Source organism: Labrus bergylta, chromosome 19, assembly GCF_963930695.1.
Source record: "Labrus bergylta chromosome 19, fLabBer1.1, whole genome shotgun sequence".
NCBI lineage: Eukaryota > Metazoa > Chordata > Actinopteri > Labriformes > Labridae > Labrus > Labrus bergylta.
The window spans coordinates 4,188,250-4,206,612 of NC_089213.1; the positions used below are offsets into that span (position 1 = coordinate 4,188,250).

The 18,363-nt window shown below is 41.5% G+C and overlaps 1 protein-coding gene and 1 long non-coding RNA gene across 4 annotated transcripts; one reads left to right on the forward strand and one right to left on the reverse strand.

Annotated features, from left to right (window-relative positions):
- Positions 1-2,513: 2,513 nt before the first annotated feature.
- LOC114920683 (uncharacterized) lies at positions 2,514-18,347 on the reverse strand. The gene is made up of 3 exons (XR_003809013.2): positions 18,303-18,347; positions 16,758-16,836; positions 2,514-2,577 (listed from the first exon to the last, which is right to left on the reverse strand). It is a non-coding gene; the product is annotated as an uncharacterized lncRNA (long non-coding RNA).
- Positions 3,499-16,506, forward strand: si:ch211-195b13.1 (STKc_SGK domain-containing protein). Of its 3 annotated transcripts, none has more exons than XM_020642287.3 (13): positions 3,499-3,796; positions 11,474-11,549; positions 12,343-12,427; positions 12,508-12,548; positions 12,661-12,718; positions 12,814-12,897; positions 13,004-13,135; positions 13,230-13,342; positions 13,469-13,592; positions 13,686-13,781; positions 13,867-14,022; positions 14,116-14,205; positions 14,549-16,506. In XM_020642287.3, the coding sequence occupies exons 1-13, from the start codon at positions 3,670-3,672 to the stop codon at positions 14,711-14,713; spliced, it is 1,347 nt and encodes a 448-aa protein (XP_020497943.1). In that variant the 5' UTR covers positions 3,499-3,669; the 3' UTR covers positions 14,714-16,506. The 3 variants fall into 3 exon arrangements, with proteins under 3 accessions (XP_020497943.1, XP_020497945.1, XP_020497946.1); XM_020642289.3 differs by lacking the exon at positions 3,499-3,796 and adding an exon at positions 10,717-10,952; XM_020642290.3 differs by lacking the exon at positions 3,499-3,796 and adding an exon at positions 10,717-10,952 and having other exon boundaries at positions 12,343-12,418.
- Positions 18,348-18,363: the final 16 nt, after the last annotated feature.

Sequence of the window (18,363 nt, forward strand, 5' to 3'; positions counted from 1 at the left end):
CTTTAAATCCAACCTCACCCACTGGGTGACCCTCATATGGAGATTTATCTCAGGCTCTACTGAACTGGTACGAATTCAGATCTCCACGGCTATCATGCAGCTCAACAGAAACATCATTCTCAAGTGAGATAAGACTTTCATGGGAACCAAATTCAATTTTTACAGTAAGAGACCACAGACAACACACACACACACACACACACACACACACACACAAACACACACACACACACAGACCTGCAGCAGATCAGGCCTGCTGCTAATCAGGTTAAAGATAGCAGCAGGTGAGCCGGCCCTCGTCTCAGACTGACCTACTGTACAGACGGAGTGATCTCAATCCCTCGCCTCCTCGCTCCTGCTCTCAGATTATTCGTCCTTCCCGCCCACCGGGTTGACTTAGCGCTCCTGAATCAGCTGATTAATGCTGAAGAAGGAGAGTGATGGGCAAACACAGGAGCACATCCGTCAGAGAGAGCAGGATGGATTCAGCACATGAGCAGTACAATTTTAAACACTTTATTTTATTCTTTTGGGTTTGTCCTGCATGTCAGGGTGCTTTATTCAGAGCAGGGCTCGCTGTTATCCCCTGTTCCCGGTTTATATGCTAAGCTAGGCTAGCAGCTATTATAAACACAAGAGAGAGCCATCTTTCTGCTCATGATATTCTCACCAAGAAAGGAAATAAACATATTTTCCAAAATGTTACACTACTGAGTCTCCTGTTTGTTAAATTAATAAATAGTTAAATTGCGAATATGTCTTCAGACTTCAATCAAACAATCAACTAAACGACAACAAACAAGAGCCAATAAGCTGTTTGGCATTGGCAGAGAAGATTTGGCAAGTTTTTCATGGGTGCAACCCACATACTCAGCTCTGCTGCTCATCCCACAAATGCATGTTCCTTACAAATGTGGCACCATTTAAAAAGGGAAATAAACTTTTCAACGTTAGAAAATGTTTTGCCAAGAAGCATCGTTACGACAAAGACATAATCCACCAAACACAAAGGTCCTTACTTTTTGTGCGATGTTTACCTAACGTATGAATGAAGTGAAGTCAATACACCTTTTGTTGATTTGTGAGCGTTAGAATTTTGTGGATAGATATTGTCTTACATGAGGAGAGAACCATCCCAGCTGCTTTCAGTCTTTATGCTAAGCTAGGCTAAATGACTCCTGGCTTCATATTTTACAGATAGATAAGAGAGTGGTATCAATCCATGCATCCATCTCTCAGCATCATCTCCAAATGTTACATGTTTCATTTCATGAACTACTTTTTCTCTTGTACCTGTTATGTTCCTCTCATGTATTTTTCTTCAGTGTGACCTATATTCCAGATAGCACAACACTGTTTAAGGTGAGTCAAACAACAAGCAGAATTAGAAGTGTTTGTGTCCTGCAGGAAAACGCCAATAAACAAGCAGGACAGTAAACGATTGTTTCCCTGGACTCTGAGTCAGAGAAGCTAAAGGTTTCTGAGTGACAAACAATCGCTCCTCTGCGTCAACATATCACCCGTTTATCACCATTTTACTCCTCTGCTCACACTCAGCCCTGATTTAAATGACATGCAAATCTGTCCAGTCAAAGTGCTCTCAGCCCACTCTAAACCCTCAGGCTGCATTTTCATTTGAAAAAAAAAAAAAAAAACATCCCTGCCGTCTTTGCTCTCGTTACAGGATATCAATGTGTATTTATTTTCCCTTTCCCGTGAACTATGTCGTGCGGTGTTTCCACAAGATGATTAACAGGCTGAAAAAATATGTTTGTTGGCCACATTGCTGCCTTTCAACACGGGGCTGCAGATATGAAATGACTCAGTGGAAGATTTAAAGAGGAAGCCCAGTTCTTCTCTCTTACAGTTTTAATGAGTTCATCTATAAACTCTCCCTGACCCCTTGGAGGTTTTTGAAAATTTAAATAATGCCTGTTCCTCTGCGGTGGGAGGTGTTTGTGTTTGCTGTGAAGTTTGAGTTTTTGATTTCAGTATCAATAAAAGGTGGAAAAGGCTGTAAAATGTTTCACATCATCAATGTTCACGTTTGTTTCTTCAGTGTTTGCGCAGCTCTTTTATCAGCGATTTGTTTTTCACACAATCTATCATCGTTATCCATGAGAATAAGGGAAGAAAGGTAAAGGTTACCTGTGGCGCTTATTACTGCATATTATTTCATTTGTAGTTCATGTACAGAAACATGTTTGTGATGATGTCAAAAAGCAGTTGTTGAAGGATTGAACATGTAGGCGAAGGATTCAAATAGATCTTTGCTTTGCAAATGAGTCTGAATGAACGCAGCAAAAGAAAAATCACTTGAAAGCAATTTCAGTGTCTCAACGATTAAAACAATCAATCATTTTATTGATGTAGCTCAGGATTATAACAAACTGTAACCAGACCGTTTAATTATTTAGAGAGACCCAACATGAATCCCCCAAAAGCAACGGTAACAAAGGTAACAATACCGACGGCTGTGGCTCAAGTCAGACGTCTCTTAACTAACAGGGATGCGAAGCGTCCTTGGTCAAGACCCTGAACCCCCAAAAGGCTCCTGCTGCTGCACCAGCGGTGAAACTGAAAACCAACAATGAAAAGCTTTAAAATTTGATAGATAGTGTGAATACATTTGTAAAAAAAAACAAAAAAAATTGATTTGAAAAGTTTGCTTTAAGTTTCAAGGGGGCGGATTTTGTAACCTTCAGATAGCGCTTGGCGGCTAACTCGTTAACCTCCTGTTTCCTATTTGTATGCTAAGCTACGCTAACCTGCTGCTGCTTAAAATGTATTGTACTTTTTGTAAGAGTGGTATTGAACTTCTCTTCTAATCACAGCAAAAAAAAAAAGCAAAAATGCAAATTCCAGCAAATGTAAAAAAATCACATTATTAAAGTAATATCCAGGTTTAATAATCGCCGTGTGTTCACTCGTCCAGCCTCTGAAGCTTGATCATAATTCAAAGCACCGCCTCGCTGTCTGACAAAACGGCCGAACTCATCAGTGATGCTGCTGTTGCTCCTGTACGTCAGCCCCCACAGACCTCCTCTCATTGTACCTGATGGCCTACAGCCCCGAGGCAGACCGCTAACAAAGCTAATCAGGGCTGTCAGTGTGACTAAGCGGATAATTTTACCCACATAAACTCCTCAGAGAGAATAAATGACAGAGGCACAGGAAGCTGATGGGCACTGAACGCATCACCTGTGCAGCGGTGGCCAATTAAAATCAGATGTTAAAGCCTCTCTGTGTGTTCTTTGTATTCCTCAGGTGGTTCCCGAGTCATGGAGACCGGTCTCCCCCCCCCCCCCCTCTCTCCTGGGGGACTCCGACACTCACGGGAGCCGTAACCAAACACCTGCTTTTTGTTTTGTTCGACGCTCTCCAAGTAGATAAAAGAACAGAGGGTGGAGGTAGGTGGTGTGGTTTTGGAGGAGGAGGAGGAGGGGGTCGGTGGTGTACAGAAGCAGGTGCGTCACAGATCTTTGGTTTCAGCTTTATTTGGTGTCGCAGGCGATAAGAGGAAGACACAGCGGAGGGAAGAGGGAAGTGCAGCAGGGGAAAGTTATTTGCCTTTAAATCGAACACTTCTTTTTTTCTGACCAGAACTGCAGAGAGAAGAAGACGGAGAAGGAGAGGGAGGCATATTTTAGAGGGACTACATCTTTTTTTATGCACTCGGGCACCTGGACGCTGAGCAGCAGACACACGTTGATTCATCAGAGAGACCCAGAGCGTGATAGCAAAATACAATCAAACACTTCAGAGGACATGAAGACTGGAAAGAAATCCTTCATAGGTAAGGGCTCCTTTAATTCACTGTCTGTGTTATAAGATTGTCTGGAGAGGAGGATGCACCTTTTCCTCTTTCAGACAGCTCAATCCTCTCCCTATTCAATCATGTCACTGTTATATGTTTATTCAATAAACACCCCCCTCAAGCTGCTTCTTGAATCCCCTCTGTTTTATGTGACGTCACTGCCACTACTTAGATTGCTTCTTGGCAGCACAAAACACCAGATGCCCATTACGAGAAGCATCATCGAGGACTCCTCCGTCTGTTATCCAATTGTTGTTTTGGATAATTATGCAATGTCCAAATGCAGAGCTCTCTCTCTCTCTCTCTCTCTCTCTCTCTCTCTCTCTCTCTCTCTCTCTCCCTGCTCTTCATCTCATAAATTTGTCATCTGAGAGCGTAATAGTTACCGACAGGCCTCCACATTGTAACCAGGACTGGGAGGATCAGATGATTTTGGCGTTCAGTGAGAAGCATGAAAACTCTTCTGTTCCCACAGATATGGATGAAAAGACGAGGCTTAGAATGACTATTTTAAAATTACTTTTGAGCCTCAGAGAAAAAGTCTGACACATTAAAAATACACAAATGTAGAGTTATATCAGTCTTGCATAGGGTGACTATGAAGCTACAAACAGTTAGCTTAGTTTTGTATAAGCACTGTGAAAAGGTAGAAACTGCATCCAACCAACAGCACATCTGAATCCCACTTGTTATTAGTTTGTGCATCGTCCTCAAAACCCAGGTGTAAGAATAAGTCTGTGTTTTTGGTAGAGCTGCAGAGTTCATCCAAATCTCATCCATTTTGCACACATCACAAAAATCAGAATTTATTCTGCGTCGTGTCCTAAGCGCTACATCCTTGCGTGCGTCTGCTTAGCTCTGAAATACTCCGCCTGACAATTGCTAGTCGGTGGTGCTATCACCATGTTAGTTGTGCTGCCAGTCTCCGGTTCGGCCACATCCTCAGCTTGCTTGTTGTTCAGGAAACCATGGCGACCGAAACCAAGCGTATCATGTCGGAGTTGGAGCTGATGAAAAGCGTCCTAAAAAAGCTTCTTCCTCCTGCAGAATTTTGAAAACAGCGGTGACACAGGAAATGTTGTAAATGCAGTACATTTAGTATCCAGTATTCGTTGTTTTGAATTGCATCTTTTAGAAAACGCACGTCCGGCTTCTGCATAGGTACAAGACTATCCAAACAGGCGTATGCTACAGCAGTAGATTCGACCCAGAAGTATAAATCAGGACTAAGAATGAGCATCTCTAGCTGTTCCCATGTTAGTTCGTATGCTAAGGGAGGCTAACTCTTTCAAAATGTCACTTATCTCCCCAGACTGTCACAAAACATTTTAATGTCCAGCAGGAGTTTTTAAAAAGTAATTAGCAAGACTAGTATTGGTTGTAGACCAAAAGTACTTTACATGTTATTTACCCTCCTTTGCATTTAACTCGAAAAAAATAAAGCCGGATAAGTTCCTCTGACATTTTTCACGGGGAAATCAGTTCCTTAATAAAAAATCCCTCATAATTTTACCACTGATCAGACCACAAACTGGATGACATTTGTAACTATGGAGTGGCTGTGTGCAGGGGAGCTCACTGTATTTATGTTAGTTGGTTTGTTTAGGGTTGTTAGGTGAGTATTTGTCCTCTTCTGTTTTAATGATTTCACAGATGAGTCTATAAAAACAGAAACAGGAACCGCACTGAAAAGCAGAAGTCCCCTCCTAGCACTGATTCATGATGTTTGTCGTACACTGGAAGCAGATTCAGTTACTGAATGAGATTCTGGACCTCTGAATGAAAATGTCCTTGGCCTACTTCCTCTCTTTGGACTGTTATAGTTTCAGTAATTCTCAGGAAACACAAACAGCACCATAGTTACAGAGCAAGAGATATGATGTTAGACCGGCAGTAATTTCAGAGACCATCAAGACAAAACCAATCTAACCATAATGATAGTCATTAAAGCAGTAATAGCAGTCACATTAATATATTTAATAGAGGCTTTGGGTTTTTTTTAAATAGGCAGGATCCAACACTTGGCAGCAAATTAAAGTAATGCATCGTTTGTAAAATATTTGGCAGTAAATTAGTGTGAGTCATCACATAAGAGAGCAAACTCTTTCTGTTTTATCTGTTGAAGCGAGCGAATGAGCAGCCATCTAACCCCCCCCCCCTGGGGAGAATTGGAAATATTGAAAAACACATCTCATTTCATGCCTGGGAATTCAGCAGGGAAATATGGAAAATCTAACGGAGCTTTCACGAGTCAAAATCTGTTCCCACGCGTTAGGGCCCCGAGGCTGCACTGCGATGCCGCCCGTCAGGACCGCCACCTCCGGTCTGCGGTTCTCTGTATGAGTAATAACAATAAGTGCAAAGAGACTGTGAGAGAGAGCGATGAACACTGCAAGCACAAACAGAAAAAAAGACTTTATAAAGACGGGGCATGATCTGTTCTTAAGTGAGATCAGAGGCCGCAGGAGTTGGGATGACTCAGTAGGTGTGCGATTGCTGCTCAGAGCCGGATAACAAGACCCACATGGTAATTAGAGATCCTCCATCCTGATTAGCAAACAGGCTTCCTGCCAGCCTCACAGTCGGTCACTGAGGACTAGTGTGCCTGTATGACTTATTCCTCCACCTTCTGCTGCCTCAACCCCGTTACACTAGAAGCAGACAGCCGGGCAGGCACAGGGCCAGATTCTCATGTTAAGCCTTGAGTGCAAATCAGACGATTTTCTGAAAAATGCATTCCCATTAATCTTTAACAAAAACCTAGGTCCATGAACAAAACTTAAAACAGTTACATAGCACTGTTTCAGCCACATCAGGCAGATTTTGCCTGTAAAAAAAAAAAATAGAGAGTAGAGATGTGCACATTTAGCCAACTAAATGGTTGAACGTCATCACCCTCCCTTATCCAGTAATAATGTGAACTTATTGAATTATTCATATTCTTATTTGTTGGTCCTCGATGCTGGTCAAATGTTACTTTCAAACTGCAATGCAGCCCGCCGCCTCTGTAGCCAGCGACTGTCTGTTGCTCCGGTTAATGGGCCTGCTCTCACTGCTCTACTACCCGGATGTAAACAAGCACAGTGAATGGATAGCATCTCGTAGGGGCAGCGCCATTTGGCAGGTTTTTTTTTTTTTTATCTAGAAAATGGAGTATGTATGTAGGCTTGCATATCAAGTCAAGCATTTTGATGTTAACCTGCAGGGAGGGCCGAAAGCTGCCGGTGCTAGCACTGCTAATGTTAGCCACACTCTGAAAATGAAGTTTGTTTACCTGCAGACAATTTTATATAAATGGGGCCTAATTTTGACTGTTTACTGAACTGCATCCCTACTAACAAACATTACATGACCAGATGACACTGAACAGAAGTCACAGTTAGCAACTAGCTGGTGAATATAGTGCAAGCGTTTAGCAGCTAAAGAACGATATGTGAAGCTAAAAAGGCAAAAAAACAAAGCTAACAGAGAGTGATGACAGAAGGTATTTTAGAGTCGATATAAAAGTGAATTTGTGGAGTTTCTGGGACATGTTTATGAGTAAAACATGACAGGCAGCTGGGGAAAAAAACTCTGACAGAAACTTGGTTTGAAAGTTATAAAAACGGGAACTAATAGTTAAGTTTGTCTCCCTGTTGGAGAGAGAGAAGAACCCAGTTGTACACTAAACGGAGTTGCTGAAGCAGTTAACTTTAATATTCCCAGCCCAAAATCTGGGGCAGTCACAGAAGCCATGAATAAATTCTCGTGAGTGGGCTTGAACCCGCTGTACTTTAGGGAAACGGATATGAACAGTTGAAAGTGGTTGGTAAAAAGGTAGCGGATACACACGTCTCGTATGATTAGAGCTCGATTTAAGGTGACCAAGAACTGGATTTTTGGAGGAGAAAAATATTGTTAAATAGATTTGACTGAGAATAAATTTAAAGGGATAAGAAGGTACATTTTCATTTTGTCTGGACTTTAAGGATTCTGGATCGGGATGAACAATGTGAAATGACCTTCGTTTTTCAAATACCATCTGATTGCATTTTGGAGTAAATCTGATGCTTAGCTCTTTGTCTTAAAATTTAACATGATGCGGATCACAAACTGGGTTAATTTTCAGAGCCCCTCACAGACAAACCTTCAGCTCCAGACGGAGCCTTTAATCATGTGCCAGGAGTGGTATCACACTGAGTGTGGGGGGCGTTATGATCGATGGCACCCGGTGAGATTTGGGAAAGCTTTTTGCCAGATCTGCTGGCAGGTGACTCACATGACTGCTCGACAACGTGATAACAAAAAGAAGTGCTGCCGGTCTGCTCAGCATCAATCATGAGAGGGATGGAAAGTGGGGCGGCTTTCTTGAAGGTTCTAAATAAAACCGGATTAGTCTGACACTGGAGGAAAATTCTAGAGAAAAACTGAAAGAGATACAATCTGTGATTTCAAATAGTCTGAACGCTCTACAGGACAGATAAAGTTTATCTAAACAGAGAGGTGACGTAGATGTGACTTTCCACACTGCATAGAGATACATTTAGATAAAGGGGAAATACAATTTTAGTTCAGCTGTGCCAGAAAGCACTTGACTTTCTGTTCCATCACAGTGGAAACAATGCAAATCAGAAGGGTCGGGCAGTTCCCGTGAACAGCCCAAGTCATGTTTACCCTACATGTAACCAGAGATAACATGATATGCTTAAAATATTCAGAGAGAGGCTGCATGAGGCGTCCATGTCAGTGCAACCCGACCCCCCCCTGGTGTGTTTCTGAGTGTAAACAGAGCTGAAGCTGAGCGGTCCAGAAACTTCCGGCTTTCTATTTGAGCCTTCATGCCACTTTACTTCCTCTTTCCCCACCTCGTTCAGGAACCACCGGTCCTGTGATGTCTCGTTTCATTCTTGTTACATTATGCGCGAGTGTCACATGTCAGACCTCTGGGACAAAAGCCAGGAGTTCCCCGCTGACTGAGCTCAGCTGAATGAGTCTCTGAGGACCGTGGTGATGTTTTTAAATAACACTGTGGGAACAAGTACTCAGATACTTCTCTAGAGTAAAAATATTACAGCTGCAAAGCACATGTGAGGATTTGATGGTTATCTTTGTCATATGTTGTTGGCCAGAGACAACATGACATTTAAAGACATCAACGTAGACATCAAGAGCCTTTTCTCCGCATATGACATACAGTATTTAACTTAGTAAGAAAGATTATCCTTCACAAAATCAAAACAAATTGTTTTTTTAAAAATCCTCCCCCTTTAGGAGACATGAGCTATTCAGATCAAAATATATTTTTTTTTGCACAAGGCTGTAAACATCTGTAACATCTGCTGAAAAATGGTCTTTTTAATATGTGTAGGTTTGGGACTTCTAGCCAGCCTCAAGTGGCACACATTCTTCATTTTTCAACACCAGAGGTTACCGCTTGATGCAAATGTGTCTTTAAAAAGCAATAACTGGGGTTAGGGTAGAGTGCCTAGCGGTTAGGTTGCGCCCCATGCACAGAGGCTATATTCTTCTGAGCAGGCGGCCCGGGGTTTCGAGTCTGAGCTGTGGATCCTGTCCCGCATGTCAGTCCCCATTCTCTCTCCCTGGTTTCCCACTGTCATATCCAATAAAGCCAAAAAATAAAAAAGCAAATATTCATCTGTCGGTAATGAATCATAAGTTACCCCATTACAGACAAAAACATGATTTGAGGTAAAAAAATAAATAATAATAATAATAAATAAAAAAAAACAATATTTTGAGGTAATGTAAAAGTTTAGATGAACAAAATGTTAAAACAGCAAAGTACCTGAACTGGTGTATATCTGGTCTATTTGTGTGAGTAGGAGTTCTCTCAATAATAGAGCATAAACCAGAACGTCCTCTAGGATATAATAAAGTATTTAAAGATAAACAAATATATATAATAATTAAATTAAACTTCAACAGAGAGAAATGTTTATGTCATGACTCCCCCTGTGGAATCAATCAGTCACAGACAGGTCTCATCCCAAATTACTTTTCTGTTAGTGATCACTTTCAATCAGCCGACACATTAACACCGGCTGGGAAACTTGCTTTCATTTGCAGTGCGGCTCCCTCTCCTCCTCAGGCGGTATAGCCATCTGCATTATGCCACTGTTATGCAACTTTCCGGGTTAGTGGACCACATCTATGACAGCTGCTGGACTCATGGTCAGCTTAGAAGAGCATGATGTCATGTGTTATTCCTCTGAATTTATATAATTTTGTCGTGCCACGTCACCTCCGTAACCTTGACCTCATCGGCTGCACAGATCTACTAATTATTTAAAAGGCAAGGCTTATGGAGATTTGAGGAAATTGCATTGGATTTCGTTGGAGGACAGATGGATAGTCTACACAGAATGGCTATATACGCGGTCGTTATACAGCGTTTTATGTGGATTACATAACATTATTTTATGTGGAAATGCAGCAATCATGACACACATTTTCAGCACATCCTTTCAAAATAAGAGCACTGCAGGGAGGCTCAGGTGGAGTCAAGCCACTTGTTTAGGTCTGTATGCGGCAGAGGTATAAAAAAATCATTTGAGTAAATTACTAAAATAGAGCATCAGTAAGTATCTCAGATGATTAAAGTCAGTTGGAGGTTTTCATTGAGAGAAAAGAATGAAGAAGAGGAGGAGGAGGAGGAAGAGGAGGAGGGAGAGGTAGGAGTGATCACCTCCTCCTCCTCCTCCTCCTCCTCTGCGGTGAGCTCTCCTCGTCATCCCCTCGCCTCCTACAGGCAGAATGTGGCTGCAGCGGAATCCCATGATGTCACGCCTCCCTTCCCGAGCAGCAGTTGCCGTGGTTACGCGGATGACGAAAAAAATAAAAATGGGCGGGGCCGCCTCCCAGTACCACGTGCTCGGTATATATTGCTGTGGGCTGGCTTCTCCGGCTGATTCAGATGCGGAGCGCGGCCGGCTGAGCTCTGACTGTGAGACTTCAAAACACGACGCGGATAAGTCAGCGATAACTCACTGTTGTTGGACCTTACAGGGACTACTATTGATTTCTTCTTCGTGTTTATTGGATATCCGTGTTTTTCTCGCTGTCAGCATGGCTGTCACTGAAGCTGGATGTGATCTTACTTACTGCAAAATGAGGGGGATTGTCACCGTTCTCACCGGTGAGAAAACAAACGACACACATTTCTTTTTCATCATCACTTAACCTGCGTTTGAACTCAACAGTGAACCAAACTCAACCCATTTATTTATTATGTGTTGATTAGAGAGAAAAACCGCTTTAAAAAGATTAATTAAACCTAATTATTGAGAGCTTTTTTTTTTTTTTTTTTGGTTAATTATCACACAAATCGCTGGGATGAAATGTAACTGTAGAGCAATAAGCCTGAAAAAAATCTCCAGACTTGCCTATTTTTGAATTGGTAATAATGTGTGATGGAAAATGCTTTGTTGGTCACCACTGTTGGTATCTGAACGAGTGACCCAAGTGGTTGCATAACCCGTAAGCCTGCAGCATTAGAGGTCTACGCACAACACGCAAATCTAACCTAGAACAGAACATGTGGAACTCAGAAACGCAAGATTACAGCTGAAATATATTTACTTCTTAATGGAGGCATTTTTTTTTCACCAAATATGTAGCTCAGATGTTAAACCCCCTCTCTCTGTCTTCTCTGTGCAGCTTTCATCAAGGAGAGAAAAATGGGGCTGAATGACTTCATCCAGAAGCTGGTGTCAACCCCACACATCTGCCAACAGTGAGTATTCCCTCTAATAACACAACCATGAGGATAAAGAATATGTTTGTTTTGGATGGAAAATTGGCGTGGGAAGGAGGCACACAATTAAGAAGCGTCACTTGGCATCTCTTACTTCCTGGCTCTTGTGTTTATTTCTGATCATAAGCCTGTTCGCGATCTGTGAGTGTGCTGGCCAATCCAATCAGCCACCTGAGTTTGGCAGGACAATCTGTGCGGAGAAATAATCTGGGTCCGAGAAAACCAGGGTAATAATAGTTGTGTCATGACGAGCCAGAAGCAGTGTCTCTACATGCCTAATCACCCCTGCAGCAAATCCTCTCTGTCCCCTAGACGAGGATAAACCGGTAATTCAGTCGTTACATGATACATGGCTCGTAACCATCACAGCCGTCCAGGTCAGGACTGAAAAAAAATCGCTCCTGCATCTGTCCCCTTCAGATGTTTCAGAAGGAAGAGGGCGCCTGAGCGGGACCTCTTGAGTCCTGCAGAGCCGCCTGAACCCTCCCGTTGTGGGTCAGCGGCTTAAGCTTTTTTTCTCAGACAGGTTAAAAGGAGATGATCGCATCCTAAACTTGACCTGGTTGGATGTTTCAGACGGTCATTCACAATCCACCAGGGAGCATCCGTTTTAGCTTTACAGCCTCTCAAACTGCTCTTTGTGATTAGAGCAATACAACAAGAGTTTATATGATTTTAATCTAGACAAACTTTACGCCCATGAGGTAAACAGGTTAAAGCTGATTTAAAAAAAACAAACAATGCTAACCATCTCTGTGTTCATTTCCTCCAGTGTCGAAGTGAACAACTTCCTGAAGATTGATGAGAATCAGAACGAGGAGGTTGATAATGAACTTCCTGAAACTCCGGTAAGCAGAGTACGTTTCCTCTCTCTATCTGACTCATTTTCTGTATGTGGCAACGTATTCATGTATTTCCTCATTCCATACTTTTTCAGATGTGCCTAAATTCCAGAAGCTCGCTGGCTGAAGAAACACAGTAAGTTGACTTTAAAAAGAACTCTACTTATAAATATACATGGCAAGAAGTGTTGTCCCCGTGCAGTGTCCACAAAAAAAACTAAATTATCTTTCTTGTTTTTTAAAATTAGGATCAAACCATGCGACTTTGACTACCTCAAGATCATCGGCAAAGGCAGTTTTGGAAAGGTGACTGAAACGCCTCCTCTGCTATAACCTCTCTTATCTTCTCACGTCTATCATCCACAACACCATGACTCATGCAAATGTTTGCTCTATGACAGGTTCTGCTGGCTCGACACAAGGAGTCCACCAATTACTACGCTGTCAAAGTGCTACAGAAGAAAATCATCATGAAGAAGAAAGAGGTAAGACGGGGGTTCCGTCCAGGGGGGTCGACATTTTGCTTCTGTGTCAGTATTTGAACCGTCACTGTGATGAAAGATTAAATTAACTTCCATACTTTCCTTCCAGCAAAAGCATATCATGGCAGAGCGCAGTGTGCTGATGAAGAACATCAAACATCCCTTCCTGGTGGGGCTGCACTACTCCTTCCAGACCACTGACAAACTCTACTTTGTACTTGATTACGTCAATGGCGGAGAGGTAAATCTTTGAACATTGAACATCTAGAATCAGGTCATTACATCAAAGGGTTTCCATCAGGTGTTGACAGATGTTTGTCCCGTCTCCTCTCCAGCTGTTCTACCACCTCCAGAGAGAGAGGATTTTCCTGGAGCCCAGAGCCAGGTTCTATGCTGCGGAAATTGCCAGTGCACTCGGCTACCTCCACTCTCTGCACATCGTGTACAGGTAATTGGTGATCCTACAGCACCCCCTAGTGGACGATTGTCAACATGACCCGTGTAGAGCTGAACAGAAGGAAGAAGTGTATGGGAGCAACCTTTTTAAAGCTTTCTTTTTCTTCTTTTTAAATAGGGACCTGAAGCCAGAGAACATCCTGTTGGACTCAACGGGCCACATCGTCCTCACAGACTTTGGACTCTGCAAAGAGGGCGTTGAGGCGAATGGCACTACAACAACCTTCTGCGGGACGCCTGAGGTACAAAACACATCCACAGTATATAAATACAGAAAAGGCACTCGTTCAAATTGTTGGATGTAAGTTAATTCTTTGTTGCTGGTTTCCTTTCAGTATTTGGCGCCTGAGGTTCTCCAGAAGCAGGCGTACGACCGCACCGTGGACTGGTGGTGCCTTGGATCTGTGCTTTACGAGATGCTTTATGGACTTGTAAGTGCATTCCCAGACTTTACGCCTCTTTTTGAAACTTTGCTGATTGTTTCGTGTGCTAAATTAGATGAATTTGCTTTTCCAGCCTCCGTTCTACAGTCGCAACACAGCCGAGATGTACAACAACATCCTGCACAAGGCTCCAGTCCTCAAGCCCAACGTGTCCAACTCAGGCAGGGAGATGCTCGAGGGGCTCCTGCAGAAGGACCGCACCAACAGGCTGGGATCGAAGGATGACTTTGTAAGTCTGAACAGATGACCTTTTAGACATACTAAGGGACTAGGACTTCATGAGTTTGTGTGCTAATTTGAAATGTTTTTTTTTTCCCTCCAGCTTGAGCTCAAGTACCATTCATTCTTCTCTCCAATCAATTGGGAGGACCTGATGGCCAAAAAGATCACACCTCCATTCATTCCCTCAGTGGTGAGTTCAAACTTCTGAATCTTAAGTATCAGTTCATTAAGAAAATATCAATCGTACATGACTGTCTGCAAAGGTAGCAAGTTAAGTGATGTGTTACATGCAAGCTAAGAAAAATGCCAATGGCGGTTTTCCAGAGCCAATCAGGTGGCTCCAAATGTTGTTTGTTTAAAAAACTTAACAAAACAAATGACTTATTACTGATTAAGTGTGGAGGAACTTTAATCACGTGTTCATAGGTCACTAAGAAAACCGATCTAACCATCAAACTATTTCTTGTTATGCGTAAAGATATTTTTTTTTTGCAAATGTCCTAAATTCTGTCCTTCCTTGTCTGGTTTCACAGAGCGGCCCCACAGATCTGCGACACTTCGACCCCGAGTTCACCCACATGCCCGTCACCTCGTCTCTGTGCAACGACAGCCTGACCGTGACGAGCAGCGTCAAGGAGGCCGCCGGAGCTTTTCCAGGCTTCTCGTACGGGCCTCCAGCAGATCACTCCTTTATGTGAACATGAAGGCAAACATCTGTCCTGGGAACTCACACACACAGAAAAAAGAACGGGATGAAAACTCTGGATTGAGTCTTATTCTTGACTGAGGGACCGCACCAGAGGATCCTGCTTGAGGGTCGTTACACAGCCTGAAAAGAGGATCTAACTCACAAACTGGACGTGAGCACTTTGGGGGGGGGGGTGAGGCTTGAGGGATCTTGTGCATGAAAAATGTGCAGATGGGGGGCCTCTTATATTACGACAACACCAGCCCCGATCTTCTGCCTCATCCACTCAGAACAATTAATAAAAGCGTGCCAAGTGTCGATGCACTCTGGGATCATAAACATCCCTCTCCGTTAGCTCTGGAACGCACAGCTCAAGGTGAAGAGAAGTGCCTGAGGTTCGAAAGGCAGTTTGGATGGCAACAGCACTTTTTTTTTTTTATCACAACTTCATTTGACCTGCTTGGACTGTTGACCAGAGCACTAGCCGTTAAGGTTGATGCCTTCAACACGCGTCTGCATACGTTGTTTTGTTTTTAAATTCATGACGCATTGTTGTTTTCATGTGAATGCTCAATTGCACTTGAGGAAACAAGGGTTGAGATAAGTGAGACATTCTGCTTTGGATCACAGAGCTGCATATCTTTCCTTGTTTTATCGTCATATCTCGGTTTAGGACAAAGAAATAATGGCATTTAGTTATTGCTCACTAATAGTGGCTCTTGGACCAAACAGGTAACAATGGATGCTTCAACAGAAATACTTTTTTCAACTCGTTTGTCCTCTTAAACTTAAGATCAAAGTTCGACTGTACTGTGTAGAAGAGTAACATATTTTACAGCAAATCTCAAAGGTTTTCACTGTTTTCATCGACTCTCTGTCTGCTCTACATCTTATACATGTTTCATATATATGAATATAATAGATTTAATTTAAATGATATGTCCTGTAAGGCAATACATTCTTGTTTTGGTTATTCCATTCCTTTCTCACTTACAACCAGTGACTGTGTTTATCTATTGTTTAATGGACAGCTTTTCCTTTTGATCAGGAGAGCTATCAACCAGCAATAACAGGCCCACATCAGTGATAGCAAATACTCTATATCAAGTTGTTTCTTGAATTTAAGTGGTTGCTGTTTTCTTGCAAACACTCCAGATATAAAATAATAAGATTACAAATGTTTTCTTTTTCTATTTATGCATCATGTAGAGAAGAACTGTGAATGTCTTGTGCCTGTCCAAGGCGGCCTGATCCACATATACTCGATGTACATATCTCTTTACCACAAACCTTTTGTTCCCTTTGGTAGAAAAGAATCTGCGTTTAAAAAAAAAACAAAAAAACAGTGCTTCATTAACCTGAAGGGGAACCACTAGATGGAGTAGACACAGTGTTAAGCCACTGGTCTACTGCACAACGTGGTTCTGGAAAGTGCAATAAGCTGTTAGCTCTGAAGGACTTATAATCATGTGTACATTGTTTGATTCTGATATTCATTATTTATTAAGGAGACTCTTCACTCAAAGGAGTTGGTTGGTTAATAACCCCGTTCATTCTTAACATTCAATGCATACGAAGGGTGCAACTTCAAGCCTGCTGAAAACTTAAAAAGGCAACACACAGTTCTCTATAATTTTCTTCCATATTTGGAAGCATGAATTTTTGTTTTGTTTTGTATTTTTTATGCATATTTATTTTCATGCCACTGCTACTGTAAAAAGAAAATAATTTACATGATCAAGTGAAATACTGAACTGTAATCTGTGTCAGAAATGACAAATAAAATCTCTAAATTAAAGGAAAGTGTGCTGTTTTTATGTGCTATTCTATTAATAATACATTCAGGAGCAGAGGTGGACAGTAACAAAGTAAATGTACTAAAATATTATTGAGCTTTACTTTTGACTCCACAACATTTCAATGAATGTTCTTGTTACTTTTGCTCAGAAGTTAGCAGATAAATTTTCTTTTTTTTCCCTGAAATATGATCCTAAAGACTATAAGCTGAGTTCATATTGTTCTGCGTATAGTTTGTCTTAGTGGTGTTGCCATACCTGTACGTTGCGTGTCTCCATGGATGAAGAAACCGTTTTCTTTTTAATATGTTTTAGTATATGTTGGATGAGAACAACGCTATAGAGAAGAGAAAAAAAAAGCAAAAAGCAAGGGGGCTTTAGTAACACCAGGAATAAGGAAATCCTGCTTAATGGCAGAGTTCAAGAGGCCTTGCACATCCTGAAATGGCTGATTAACAATTGAATGTTTTCTCAATGTGTGAGAATGTTCTTGACTGCACTCGTGCCTCATGAATATTTAATTATTTATACAAGCCAGTACTCTAGAAGTTTAACTCAAGTAATAACGTGACAGAGCAACTTTCACTTGCAGCCATATTTGACAACCAGGAGTATCTTTTCTTTGACTTAAGTAATTAAGTGGTGTACTTTGTCCTCTACTGTACATGGCACAGACTCATGACAGGCTGCAGCTGTGGGGGTCGCCAGGGGCCCAAGGGGGGTCCCAGGACCATACAATTAAAATCAATTTACAACATAATTTGTGAAATTAAATTTTACAATATGTCATTTGAGATGTAATTACATATTAAAGTCTGTGCTAAATCAGAAATTACAAGACTGTTTACCAAAATATAGTGAATGAAATAAATGAATAGCAAGATTATTAATTGTTAATAAACAAAGGAAATGTTAAGATGTTGAATGTCTGATTTTTTATATCTGCCATTGTAATGTACAGGAAAAAAGAAATTTAGCAAGAGAATAGTTATGGTGTCCCTGGCAGAGAAAAGAAAAGATAAGATAATCCTTTATTTATCCCACAATGGGGAAATTTACATTGTTACAGCAGCAAAGAGCAAAGATTGCAAAGAAAAAGTGAAAACAGTACAATTTAAATACAAAATAAATAAAAATTAAGAATGTACAAAAAAATAGATACTAAAAATAAAAAGTAGATCAGCTATTGACAAACATGTAGTCTGTAATATTCAATATTAGAACACAGACATGCACATAAAGTGTAACATGTTATTGCACAGATAACAATATATGATAATGATAATATAACATTAATATAACATTATTATTGCTCAGTCTGACATCTCTCCATTAGTGTGTGTGTGTGTGTGTGTGTGTGTGTGTGTGTGTGTGTGTGTGTGTGTGTGTGTGTGTGTGTGTGTGTGTGTGTGTGTGTGTGTGTGTGTGTGTGTGTGTGATCTACTGGGAGCAGGCTTGGTTCAACAGGTTGGGAACCCCTGGCTTAGTGTAAAAAATATATTAACAGGCAGAAACAGCTTGCCTGGCTTTTTCAAATTGTGTGTTTTTGTCTTTAAAAATTATTTTTTGTTTGTTTTCTTGTATCCATGACCAAATAACAACATAAGAACAATATTTAACAGTGAGAATCCTCACCCCAGTTATCTTAAAACAAGCCAAAAAGTAAACAACTCAAAGTCCTACAAGTTGTTTCACACTGAAATGAATTCACAAGAAGAAACACACCCTTTGTGCAAAGTTGACAACATTCAACAACAGGGTTCATCTGTTCAAACAGCAAATGTTTGCAGTCCTGTCTCTCACCTGTGTTAATGAACCGCCACACCTGTCGTCTTCCGTCGCGCCGAGGAGCGAACACCCCCAG